Genomic DNA, 14,149 nt, shown 5'->3' with positions numbered 1-14,149 from the left:
CTCTGAAAAGCTCATTCGTGTCCCATCATTTGCAATCAGTAAAATTCACTGCCCAATAGCAAAATCCACTAACTTTTTTACTCTCTTTAGTTAAGCATATATTCAATTTTAACCATGAAAAAGTCAGAACATATTTCCTGTATTTATTGTGCCCTAGCTAGATATTTTGAAATTCAGTAACAATTCTGTAAGCACATCAAGATTATTTTTGATGTCCTATCTTGTCAAATCTAAGGCCTCACGCACACAGGGCCTTTTACAGCTGCTTTTAGCAGCGTCAGACATTCTTTTTTTCTTTTTTGTTTGCAGCTTAAAAACACCTGTGTGTGTATGTGCATGGACACATAGAATAACATGGAGAGGTGTTTGTTTTTGAGCTGCAAAAAAAAAAAAAATGGGGAAATTCATGTTTCAAAATTGGGAGAGTTTGAAAAATAAATATGTGCAATGTCTCTAGTTCTTTAGGTCCAGTTGGAACATTGCTAATAAAGTAGGAAAGTTTCTTCAAATACATTTTCAAGTTTTGAAGTAGGACAAATCCCAAGATACTTAAGTTTTTAGTTTGCCTACTTAAAAGGAAAATGTGTCTCTAATACCCCATAAACACGAGCGTAAATTCCGCCAGCAAAAGTCCGATGAGAGCTTTTGGTCTGAAAATGCGACGTGTGTATGCTCCATTGGACTTTTGCTGGCGGAATTCCAGCCAGCAAAAGATTGAGAGCATGTTCTCAATTTTTTGGTCAGAAAAAGTTCCGATCAGAAATTCAGATCGTCTGTACCACTTCCGACGCACAAAATTCCTATACATGCTCGGTAACAATTAGACGCATGCTCGGAAGCATTGAACTTCTTTTTCTCGGCTTGTTGTAGTGTTGTACGTCACTGTGTTCTTGACGGTCGAAAGCTACACAAACTTTTGTGTGACCATGTGTATGCAAGCCAAGCGGAATCCCATCGGAAAACCCATCCAAGAATTTTCCGATGGAAATTCCACTCGTGTGTACACGGCATAAGGCTTAGATAATGATAGAAGGGATAGTAATATTTCCGGCTTCTGATTTGGTTAAAATAATTTTGTAATTCAAGTAATTACCACTGCTACTGGATGCACATATAGGGCTATTATCCATCTGAGAATGTTGTTGCCAAGGCCAATATGAGGGAGCGTTCTTCTCTGTTGAAAGAAGCAAGAGCAGGAGGGACTTAACATTGGTGAGATGAATTAGGTTAAGTGCCCTGCAGTTGTAGTCCTGGGATTCTCTACCAGGCAAAAACTTGGCTTGATCATAATGTATCATACAAATAAGTGAGGAATAAGATGTGTAGCTAAGATTTTGTCAAAAAGTTTTAAATCCGTATTTAAAAGAGATATCATTCAGTAACTGGTACAACAAGCTGGGTCTTTATCTTGTTTTGCTACTACAATTATGTGAGCATGTCCCATATCATTAGGTGTCCTTCTAAAATAGAGCTATAAGCCCTTAGAAACCATGTCAATAAACATTGCTGAAAAGTGTTATACTATTAAAGAGAGAAGCCATCTGGCCCAGGGGCTTTTCCTGTTGGCATGTCTTTAATGGCATTTGACAATTCTTCTGCAGTTATTAGATCCTCCATGGAATACCTTGCCTTAGGTGACAATTTGGATAACTCTGCCTTTGTAAGGTATTGGTCTATAAAATCTTTTGATTAAAAATTGTAATTGCGGTACATTATAAAAAGTGAGCCCTGGGGAGTGTGGGGGGGTGTGGCTGTGTATGACACGTCACTGATCTCTGCTCCAATCACAGGGAGCAGAGATCACTGACACTGTCACTAGGCAGAACGGGGAGATGCTTGTTTACATTAGCATCTCCCCGTTCTTTCTCCCTGTGAGACAATAGCGGGTATCCCCACAATGACCGAGTCCACGGGACCCGCAATCGGACTCACGGAGGTCCTGACTGGTGCACGCACGCCATGGCACGGTGGCAAATTTAAAGGGACGTACCTGTACACCCATTTGCTTGCCTGTGGCATTCTACTGACGTACATCGACGTGCGCCAGTCGGCAAGTGGTTAATGGATCTTGCTAATAATCTACCTGATTTATTGCTAAACTCATATGAACTACATTGAGAAAACCTAATTTTAACTTTTACCTTGTCTAAAAGCATAATATTAACCTGGTCTCGCAGTAGGCAGAGTTCATCTACCTTTGTCATTGTCAATTATTGTTTATGTGTACATCCTAATGACTGAATGCTGTAGTAAAGGGCGCTCCCAATGCAATCATTAGAATGCAAAAAGTGATTTATACAAATAATATGTATGCATGCAAAACCATGTATAAACATGTATAATGGCTTCACTTTATACAAATGTCTCAGAAAAAATTATTAATATATTTATGATTGCTCAAACAAATATATCATGAAAAGTTCAAAACAGCTTCAAAATTCTTTCTAGAATTCTTCCTACTTTCGTGTCTATCCTGCTTAACAACTTTAGAAATGGCTCCTGCTGCATGCCCACACTGGTCTCTGTAGGTTTCCTTAGAAAGCCAGTCACAGGTTGACGGGTGGTGAATGAGCTTTCCATTGACATATATAGAGACCTGAAGCATGGTGCAGAACTGGAAGGATTTTGAATCTAGGCTGTGTAATAATAAGCAAATTCTATAATGAGCATCTCTGGGATGCTGCATTTCAGGTAAACATATTATGTTGCGATGCTCAGAACAGGGAGAGAATAGTGCACAAAAGTGGATTTGGCTTTTTTTGTAATTTATTTTGCTTTGCTGCAGGGATACTGGGGAACACGGGAGATAATTGCTGCCCAATCACCTCTCAAAAATACACTGTCTGAGTTCTGGCAAATGGTTTTCCAAAAGAAGGCCAAGGCAATTGTTATGCTATCTGCACCTAACCAGGAGAACAATGTGAGTAGTGCATAATTTTTATTTTATATTTTATGCCATTTTTTCCTTTTTGGTACATTTTCAGACTTGCCTCTATTGTCCCTTTTCTGAAGAAGTATATTTTTAAGGGTCTGCTTATTAAACTGCCCCTGTTATCTTCCTAAAAAAGTATAAATAAGAGTCAATGTCTTTAATGTTTTTTACCTGTGTTTCACCAGGAAAATAGCTGTGCTCCTTACTGGAAAGAGAAGAGCAAGACTTATGATATTCTTAAGGTAGAGCTAACCAGTGAAAAATCACATGGTAGCTATACTGAACGTTGTTTTGAGATCACTCATGCTAAGGTAAGATATTCCTGGCTGTTAATGACTTTTTTCAGTAGTTTTAGGTATTTTTCTTTATATAACTATAATACAACTGTAATACTACTTAAAAGAAAACACAGCCGTTACTGACTCCAGATACTGTAGTACTCTAGTACTATGGATTATTTACAGTCTTTGAGTTCCCTTTGTAAATGTCATGCTAATTTCTAACTGGCCTACAACAGACAAACACTTTAAAAGATATATATATATATATATATATATAATCATCATTTGAGCCTGTATACTTAAATAATTTAATGCTAAATACTAGCATCATGAAGTGTATTTGATTGCGTTAGGGGATCAAAAAGGAATTTGTTTCCTTAGTGGAGTAAATTGGACCATGTTTTTTTTCCCTCTGTACAAACTATAGTTTTATGATTCTAAGGATACAGGGTTTTATTTATTTATTTGTCATTTGCATTATTTTAATGGACATATGTCTTTTTTTTTTAGCTTGATTGACAATATAACTTTGAAACAATTTTGTCCATTATCTGAAATGTAAAAATGGTGCACACAACTTCTTTTTTAGGGATATTCCTAACATGTGTGGGTTTGATTCATGGAACTTATACCATATATGAACGAGTAAAGGGTACAAAAAAGTAAAGTATTAAATAAAAACACTCACTGTACATGAAGCTCCTTATTTGAAAAATATTATTATTATTATTATTAATAATAATAATAATAATAATAATAATAATAATAATAATAATAATAATAATAGGATTGTCCGATGAAATAAAAAAATGATGTCCCAGAATATCCAAAAATGAATGTCCCATGAAGTAAATATCCTGCAGTGATCCTTTTGCATCAATCATCTTGCAAAGCTTCAGTGCTGTCATTCACAGAGGGCAGATATCGGTGTCCTAGCATTCAATGACACATTCCCGACTCCATTTACCATCAGTGAAGGGACTCCTTGCCTGCAACTGAATGTAAAAAAAAAGGGGGGGTCAGGGATGCTGGCTGATGCAATTGAACAAATACAGCCATGTTAGCAAGCATCCCTGGATACAGTATTTACATCTAAGTGAATGGGAGTTGCCCCCATCCCTATTCTTCATAATTATAACCCTCTTGATGTAAAACCCCTATTTCACTTGGGCTGGGTATCAATGACCTTGCTAGCTGCTTACCAACCCTGAGGAGGCTTACCTTGCCATCTCATATAATTAGGAGGAGTCATTGAATTGGCACATACAGATACTGAATAGTAGATAATCACCCATCAAAATGTCAGTCTCTTGTGCTAGTACTAATGTTCAATGGGCTACATGGTATTTGACCAAAAGACACAGAACTTTAGGTAGAGGGTGAACCATTTCCAAATGATTGTCACCAGCAAGGTCTTTGACAACAAGCCGAACTTTGCAATGCACTATAAAAAGAGAATGGGTAATATTTATTTGGTCATCCTGCTTCTTTTCCTTATATGCTAAACATGCTTGGATAGAGAACCTCTCTAATTTTTCACGCTGTTAAGCAAAACAGTATGCAGAAAGCTACTGGGATTTTGAAATGTCTCAGTAATGTTTTAATTTTATTTCCATAGAGTAGACTAGGGATATGCACTCTTATGTCATATGCCATAGGCCCCTATTTTCCATTTTTCTATTGTTAGGCAATTAAAGTTAAACTGTTCTTTACCACGAGTCACATTAATTAGACATCATACCTTCTGTGATTTCAGAGGAAAGATGTAAGAAAAGTGTCTCAGTTCCATTATGAACAGTGGGGGGAAGCTATACCTTTAGAGACCAAGGAGCTACTGGATATGATTGACAAGATAAAGAAGAACATTCCAGTCATGAGAAAGGAGGAACAGACCAGGCATGACAAATCTGTGCCTCTCATTGTTCATTGCAGGTGAGATAATAATAATGATGATAATGATCATAATAAAAAATACTGTTCTTATTATTATTTAAAAAAAATAGAAAGAGGACCCCACAAGTAAAACTAATAAATGCAATGCGTGCAAAACTACAACCCCTGGCAAAAAGTATGGAATCCCCACTGTTGGAAAATGTTCATGTAATTGTTTAATTGTGTAGGAAAAAAAAAAACGAATTACAGACATGCCTCAAAACACTTTTCATTTAACATTCCAACCTTCTGGCTTTAACAAACACTTAAAAAAAGAAAAGAAAAACTGTAGTCAGTTGCAACTGTTTTTGCAGATCAAGCAGAGGAAAAAAAGATGTAATCACTCAATTTTGAGTAAAATATTATGGAATAACCACGTATTTGCAGATCTAAAACAAACATCTGCATCAGATTACATCCTGAAAAATGATGTCCTCATCACCAAACATCCTTTCAATTGATGGAATAAGAAAAGTGCCCAAAATCTCAATATAAACTTGTGCATTTATTGAAGATTTAATGGCTGTCATCTCCCCCTTACCTCTACTTGACATGCAACCCCATTTCATCAATGATTGTGGAAATTTGCATGTTTTCTTTAGGCAGTCGTCTTCATACATTTCATTCGAACAGCACCAAAAAGTTCCATCATCATCACCCTGCCCAATGCAGATCCGGGATTCATCACTGAATATCACTTCCATCCAGTCGTCCACAATACATAATTGTTTTTCTTTAGCCCACTGTAACCTGTTTTTTTTCTTTTTTTATCCAAATCTATCAATACATTACAAATAACAGAGAAGTGTTTCTAAGCCCAATAAATTAATATTTTCAGATCTTGATCTTTAAAAGTGACCATACACTGCAATCAGTTAGATCTTAAATAAATTATATTTAGTGCAAGAGGCTGTTTGATTTCCTATATTTTGAATTAATTGTTCAAGTGTGTGTTCCTATTACCTATTTTGCCTAAATATCAAGCTGTACAGAGATTGACCAATCAGATTGCATAGTGCTTGGCCATTTTAAGTGCCAAATTTGGAATGTAGATGTGCCATGACCCACTTGTATTTTCCTAAAGATATTTCTTGGGCATTATATAAGGCACATGAAAAAACACAATTTTTCAAGACATGCTAGAGTGATCAGGAATCTTCAAACTATGTCTCTCCAGCTTTTGCGTAACTACACATCCCATGAGGCATCATTAAATTCTGACATTCACAGACATGAATAGGCATGATGGGAATTGAAGTTCCTGAACAACTGGAGGGCCATAGTTTGAAGACCCCTGTGTGTGGCATCTACCCAACTTCTCTCCGCTGGTGGACACAAGAACCTACATCTATAGATATATCTATATAAACACACACTGAAGCAGGAAGCAATATACACTGGCCCAGGAGTGAATCTGTACACAGGAAGTAGGTGTGTGTTTTAAGGCCAAATAATTTGCTGGCTACCGCTTTCGGGAACCAGATATGTGTCACGGGTACATACCTCCGCGCACACAGCAGTTGCGCATCTCATATACACAGCGGTTGCGCATCTAGATGCATTTGGTGCATCTAGCTACAGGCACCCATTTTTTATGGAAATGAATAGTAAAGCAGATGCAGATTTCCAGGACTGGACTAACAAATATTTATAGTGAAAGGCAACTGGTGTTTCCTATTAAACAAGCTCTAACTAGGCCATTGACGTGCATCACAGTTGAACTTAGGAATGTGTCTTTGCAAAGTTCAGCTAAATTAAATCCTTTCTTATTTTTGCTTGGGGATAGAGTGCGGAGGGATTAGAAGTCTTGTCAGTTTTTGGGGATGTCTGCACCCCTGAGAGGGTGAAGGCACTTCACAAATTTTGCCAGTTTCTCCTTCGCATTTATTCATTTCCTGTCATATAGCCAAACAGGAAGTGAGGGTAAAACCCTACCAATGTCTTTCAATGGGGACACACAGGTCAGTCCAAATAGTTTCTCTATTAGGTAAATTGCACTCTAGCATTTTGCTGTGTACACCCCAAATTATTAGCTATCTTTGACTTTGGGATTTATTTACTAAAGGCAACTCCAGTTTGCACTACAAGTGCACTTGGAAGTGCAGTTGCTGGAGATCCAAGGGGGAAATGCAAGGAAAATAAAAAAAACAGCATCTTTGCTTCAACATGATTGGATAATAAAATCACCAGTGCTTCCCCTCAGATTTACAGCGAGCACACTTGTATTGCAAAGTGGATTTGCCTTTAATAAACCCCAAAATACTTAAAAATTTGGGATGCACACAAAAAAGTGCTAGAGTGCAATTTGCCTAATGGGGGCACTAGTTAGATTGACCTGTGTGTCCACAAGGAAAGACATTGGTAGGGTTTTACCCTCACTTCCCATTTGGCTAACTGACAGGAAGTGAAGCCAATTTTCAGAAAAGGGACACGAAGCCCAACCTAAAAAAGACAAGCAGGGGTTCTAACACTCACTTCCCGCAAATGCCCCCAATTACAATAGGATTTCTTGAGCTAGATTTTAGCTCAGTGCTATAAATCAGTGGTTCTCAAACCTGTCTTCAAGTACCTCCAACAGGCCATGTTTGCAGGTTTACCTTCATATTGCACAGGTGCTTTAAATCACAGTCCATGGCTTGGTATTATGGACAGCTATTTAGCTAAGATAAATTTCCAAAACATGGCCTGTCGGGGGTACTTGAGGACTGAGGCTGAGAACCACTGCACTAAGATGGAAAATTTACTACTTACCTCTCTGTAACTTTCCTTTCCTGGTTCCTACCCATAGCAGCATATGCTCAATCCATGCATATGCTACCAAGAAGGCACCCGGAAAGTAGCTTTTAGACAAATCACACCCTTTTTTGTTTTGCCAGCTGGGAAATCTGTTCATGAAACTTGTTGGGGGGGGGGGGGGGGAGAGAGTAAAATGCATTACTTGGATTGAGCATGCATCTGAAAAACAAATTATTAACAAAACATAAAACATAAAAATGTGCTACAAATGTTATTAGTCAACAAAGCAGGACTTGGAAAAGAGCAAGGAAAGCAAAATACACATGTATGTTAATTTGAGACACTAACATAATATGGTTTGGAGGTCTGACCATTTTGCAGAGGAAATTAACAGGAGTTAAAAGGACTGTGCCTACAAACATTTAGTAGTCACAACAGCTTGAGGAAAATTTTGCAAAATAAAGCAGCACAGACAATTAAATCAAAGTGTAACTAACAACCTACAAACAACACAGATTGACAACATCAAAAATATTTCAGTAAAAAAATATCCCCCCCCCCCCCAAAAAAAAAATATAAATAAATACTTATATAACATAGGTTTGTGTGCTAATGAGGCATTGAAAACATATGCAGAGTCCATGAAACACACAAAATGCAAGTTCACCCAATGTAGAGACAGAACTTAAAAGTGGGTACACCTGTTAAGGATGTCCTTAAATTACTAACTCAAAAAAAAAACACATCTCTTAGCATGCTCAGAAAAATCCAAGTGCTGTTCACACACAAAAAGCAAAAACAAAAAAATAAAGTCCTTGAGGCTGCCCAGACCAACACAAATGTATTTCACACACCAAAAGCCACAGCAAAAAAAACAGCAAAGTCCCTGAGCATGCCCAGAACAAACCAAATGCAGCGAGCACAAAATAAGTCACCCCCTGTCCAAAATGAAGCATCCAGCATGCTACAAAATTACAGATGGGACAAACACCCTCCAGTCCAGGGGGGGGTCAAACAAAGAGCCTAACATGGGCAAAAGTTATACAACAAATACCATTGCAGTCTAAGGGAACTGACTTGTTAATGTAGTGAGTCCTCACTTGGCTGGCTTATATTCTAGTTATTGGCCTTACAATGGGTATGGGGGCTCAGGTCCCACCCTGAGGGAGATATATATATGCCATCAATTTGGACAACGCCAAAAATGAAACAAGGAGACGTGTCTTAAAAATGCAAAATTGCTTAAAAGCTAGTAACTTGGGGGGGGGGGGGGGGGGGGGCTTACTCTGCCTGTAAAATGGTGCATCTGTAGCATGTATCCAAAATGCTGCTTCAAAGATGTATGACTTTAGAGAAAACTTACAAATCTACATTGCAGCTGCAAGATTTTAAGGGCCTCTTCCACACAACCCTATGCTGGGGTTGTGGGGGGCTACAGACATGGAGCTTTTCGGAATGTAGAAATCCCCTTTAAACTAGTAGGTACAAAGTGCTTTGTGGTTGGTATTGGGCTGAGCCCAACATGCCCCAAAGGCAACCAGCTATGTTGACTGCATGTGGGCTTGTATGGTTCAGGAGGGGGTTGGGCGATCTCTCTTCTCGCCCCTTACTAGCTGGCACCGTTGTATGCTCTGAAAAAGGATGGGGTTTGGATTGGTGAAGGCAGCTCACAGCCTTTAGAATTGAGTGGAATGTTGAGTTCCCCTTTAAAAGCAAACGTTTTCCCATGGAAATCTAAGGGGTTAGAGGGGATAGACAAGAGCATTGGAGAATGGAGTGTATAGTTCCCCTTTACGCCGGGTTCACACCGCTGCGATGCGGGAACGCAGCGAATCCGCGGCGTTTTCCCGCATCGCACACCTCCCGCCGGCAGTTCACACTGCCCTATGCGGACGGCTGGGAGTGTCAATGTTATGTTAATGACACCCCCAGATCCGTCGGCATATCGCAGTGCGATCTGCCGACTCGCACAGGAATCGGATCGCATGGTGTGAACCCCCATGCGATCCGATTCTGTTGCGGACCCAAAAAAGTGTCCCGTGCGAGTTTGCTGCGGGAGCGCTGCGAATTCAGCCATACTATCTGTATGGCTGAACTCGCATTGCTACGGAGATCGGATGTGATTTGCTGTGCGAATCACATTCGGATCTCCCCCCGCAGCAGTGTGAACCCAGCCTTAAAAGCAAAAGCTAGCCCAAGGAAATCATACACATTACAGGGGGGAAGGTTAAATGCCCTTTTTAGGAGGAGCTAGAGGAGCAAGAGTCATTTTACATTATTTTAACAAGGTGCATGTCACATGTTGGCAATGTAACATGCTAACATGACCGGTGTGCAAATCTCCTTAAAAAAATACATAAAGGTGAATAAGCGTAAAAAAATGGTCAAGTTTAGAGGTGCGCCCGTTCAACCCACACAATTGCATGTACGTTACGCTTAACATTTACTAAGATTTTGGCTGCACAGTGAACAAACGCATGTGAATAAGCGCAACAGCCACTTGCGCATGCGCACTGCTAAAATTGATCACATGCAGTTCTAAACGTACTTGCAGGCACAGCAGGGTTTCTCTGAAAAAGTTACTTTCTCATTCTGGGGAAACCCACGCAGGAACAGGGATACATATACGGGGACCCACCCATAGGGGCGGAAATTTGAGTGTGCTGAAACGCACACAGGGCTTCTGTGTGCATGTAGCTTAAAAGAACATTATCACACTCCTGAGAGTTTCTGTAACACCTTCCCTTTCAGCTCCCAGGGTCAGAAATCATGTTAGATAGTCATAATTCTACAATGCTATAGGGCTTGTGGTAATAAAATATAAACATTGATTTCTAGTAGTTATACTGCCAATATTACATTTAATAAATATTTTAATGGAAATATAATCGGTCTAAATATTTTTTTTGTACATTTGATTGGAGATATTTTATTTATATGTAGTAATTCTCTTTTTTGCATGTGATGCATTCCACAGTGATGGGTCTCAACTGACAGGCACTTTTAGTGCTCTGTGGTATCTTCTAGAAAGTGCCCGTGTTGAAGGAGACATTGATGTCTTCCAGACTGTGAAAAATCTACGTAGACTGCGCTCTGGAATTGTGTCTTCCTTTGTAAGTATATTATCTAATATGGTTTAACACTTAAAACAGAAGTATGGGCAGTCTATGGACATTGAAATATCTAAACATTCTTAACAAGCAGTAAATGAGCTTTAAATGCCCACCACAGGGGGTGTGCTAGCACTTCCAGGCCTGCGATTGTATTGTTTGGCAGCACAAATGGTATATACAGTACCTCACAAAAGTGAGTACACCCTTCCCATTTTTGTAAATATTTTATTATATTTGTTCATGTGACAACAGTGAAGACATTACACTTTGCCACAATGTAAAGTAGTGAATGTATAGCTTGTATAACAGTGTAAATTTGCTATCCCCACAAAATAATTCAACACATAGCCATTAACCACTTGACAACTGGGCACTTAAACACCCCTCGTGACCAGACCAATGTTCAGCTTTTAGTGCTCTCACAATTTGAATGACAATTACTCAGTCATGTAACATTGTACCCAAATTATTTTTTTTGTCCTTTTTTTCCACAAATAGAGCTTTCTTTTGGTGGTATTTGATCACCTCTGGGTTTTTTATTTTTTGCGCTATAAATGAAAAAAGACCAAACATTTTGAAAAAAATGAATTTTTCTTTGTTTCTGTGATAAAATTTTGCAATTTTGCATTAACCCAAATGAGTGGATATTATTTGGTTTTTGTGAAAGTTAGAGAGTCTACAAGCTGTGGTGCAAATCATACAAAATGTATCACATCTGATGTACTGGTGGCCTATCTAATTTCTTGCAACCTGAACAAGCCAGCAAAGTACAAGTACCCCCAAATGACCCCTTTTTTGAAAGTAGACATTCCAAGGTATTTAGTAAGAGGCATGGTGAGCTTTTTGGTGTTGTCATTTTTTTCCCACAATTCTTTGTAAAATGAAGATTTTTATTTTGTATTTTTCAGAAAATTGTCATTGTAATAGGTTATTTCTCTCACTTGGCATGATGATGCCCCAAAATAAATTCTGCTACTCCTCCTGAGTATTACAATACCACATGTGTGGGACTTTTCCACAGCCTAGCCACTTAGAGAGGCCCAACATGCAGTGAGCGCCATCACGTGTTCTAGGAGCATAAATTACACATCTAACTTGACTAACTATTACACTTTTGAAGGCCCTGGAGAACCAGGACAGTGACACTGATGTGCCACTGATGACAGATGGCACTGATATGTGGCACTGATAACACATGACACTGAAGTGGCACTGATGACAGATGCCACTAATACGTGGCACTGATGACACGTGACACTGATGGCAGATGCCACTAATATGTGTCACTGATGACACATGGCACTAATACGTGGCACTGACAGATGGTACTAATACATGGCACTGATGACAGATGGCCCTAATACGTGGCACTGACATGTAACACTGATGACACATGGCACTGATACGTGGCATTGATGACACGTGACACTGATAACAGATGGCACTGATAACAGATGGCACTGATACGTGGCACTGATAATACGTGACAGTGATATGGCACTGATGACAGATGGCACTATGTGGCAGTGATGACACAGAATGAGATATATTTTCACTAAATGTAGTCTGTGCCATGCTTATATCTCGCAGCAACTATTCCAGTAGAGAGGCTGAATCTCTCTTTGTCATCCCTGATGTTCCCTGTAAAAGGGTATAAGCTTGTTGCTCCACAAGCGTATGATCTTAAGGAAGGAGTTTCACCCCAATCATGTCAAAGCGCACTCTTTTTGGCATCATGCAAATGTTTCCTAGGTTTGCAAGGCTGCCACTTGGTCTTCTGTTGACACATTCTCCAAGTTTTACCAGGTGGATATTCAGGCCTTATTTGATGTTGCTTTGAGTGTATGGTCTTCCAGGCCGCTCTTTGATTTGCAGGTCACACGTTCTGTTTTTTGCTTTGTGGGACTGCGTTTGGCAATAATCTGCCAATAATCTGAAACCTGTGTCCCTAAGTGAACGAGAAAGAAAACTGAATTTTTTTACTTAACATAAAATCCTTTTCTTGATCATACATCACGGGACACAGAAGCTTCATTACATAGTGGGTTATATAGGCACCTTGGGTGATTGGACACTGGCTAACCCCAATTAAGGAGAATTCCTCCCCTATATAACCCCTCCCATATGGGAGGCACCTCAGTTTTTTTGCCAGTGTCTAAGGTGGTTGGTCACGTAAAACATGTGCTATGAAGAAAGCTCTATGCAGGTCCCTGCAGGGGTCTAAGGGTTATGCTAACTGGATCCATAGCCAATATTTGACTCCCAGGATGATATGGTTCCCAGTCCTCGTCATCTGAAGAAATGAGGTTTTGCCTGTAAGTCCTCTTCTTTGGAAGACTGGGCTCTGGGAAAACCAGACTTGGTGTACTATTAAGACAGTGGCAGGAAAGTTTCTGGCAGAGTCTTTTACAAGGCTCAGGTAAGAGGTTTCTCTGAGAAGGAACCCAAAAAATCCTGAAGGTTGGCACAACTCTGCCCGCCGTGATGGGTGAAGATTGGAAACTGTCTGTTTTCAGCAGTTCCAGCGGCGGGGACAGGTAAGAGAAGTTAATCCTATATAAATTGTATATTATGGATTTCATCATGAGAGTAGTTGCATGTCTTACCTGGTTTCCGCCGCTAGAGGGAGTAAAGAGTAGCTTGGTGTATACTTACATGCCTTTCCAGGATACACGCTCAGTGAAGCCAGTCTCCAGACAACTCACATCCTCCACTGTAGACTCTGCCACAAAAAAGGCTAAAGGGGGGGTCCCGCGCAGCTCCGCAGGTGGTCCTCTTCCTTCCCCTCGGACGCCGATAGGGCGTGCTCCTATGGCAAAACGGAGGGGAGGAGTGTGGTTGCAGGGCGGTGCATGCCGGCGTGCATGGCACTCCACTGCGCAGGCGCTAAGCGGCAAAATTAAAAGCCCAGAGCGCCAGGGATCTGTAAGCGGATGGACACAGAGCTGTGGGCAGTAAGCATCCTAAGGGATCGAATCCAGGCAATCCTAAGACACCTACTCAGAATCAGGTTGTGCAGTTTAAAGCATATATATATATATATATATATATATATATATATATATTGTGAGACTTGTAGCACAACAGTGATTAAACCTTGTACCAGTACCTCTGCTTGTAGCTTAGGACTATGTCTCCTCGTAAGAGGGTCTCAG

General features: G+C 39.8%; 1 protein-coding gene across 7 annotated transcripts in view; it reads left to right on the top strand.

The window, feature by feature from the left end:
* Positions 1-14,149, top strand: part of PTPRC (protein tyrosine phosphatase receptor type C) — a 272,629-nt gene that overhangs the window by 253,808 nt on the left and 4,672 nt on the right. For all 7 annotated transcript variants that reach the window (XM_077452733.1, XM_077452732.1, XM_077452739.1 and 4 more), the window contains 4 exons: positions 2,786-2,920; positions 3,118-3,243; positions 4,970-5,145; positions 10,859-10,994. In XM_077452733.1, coding sequence (XP_077308859.1) covers positions 2,786-2,920; positions 3,118-3,243; positions 4,970-5,145; positions 10,859-10,994 — 573 coding nt within the window. The remainder of the gene's footprint in view (positions 1-2,785; positions 2,921-3,117; positions 3,244-4,969; positions 5,146-10,858; positions 10,995-14,149) is intronic.

The sequence above is a fragment of the Lithobates pipiens genome, unplaced genomic scaffold, assembly GCF_037356315.1.
Source record: "Lithobates pipiens isolate NorthernLeopardFrog02 unplaced genomic scaffold, aLitPip1_a1.2 Scaffold_23, whole genome shotgun sequence".
Lineage (NCBI taxonomy): Eukaryota > Metazoa > Chordata > Amphibia > Anura > Ranidae > Lithobates > Lithobates pipiens.
Note: the sequence above shows the minus strand (reverse complement) of the source record. Positions and strands in the feature narration are given on the sequence as shown.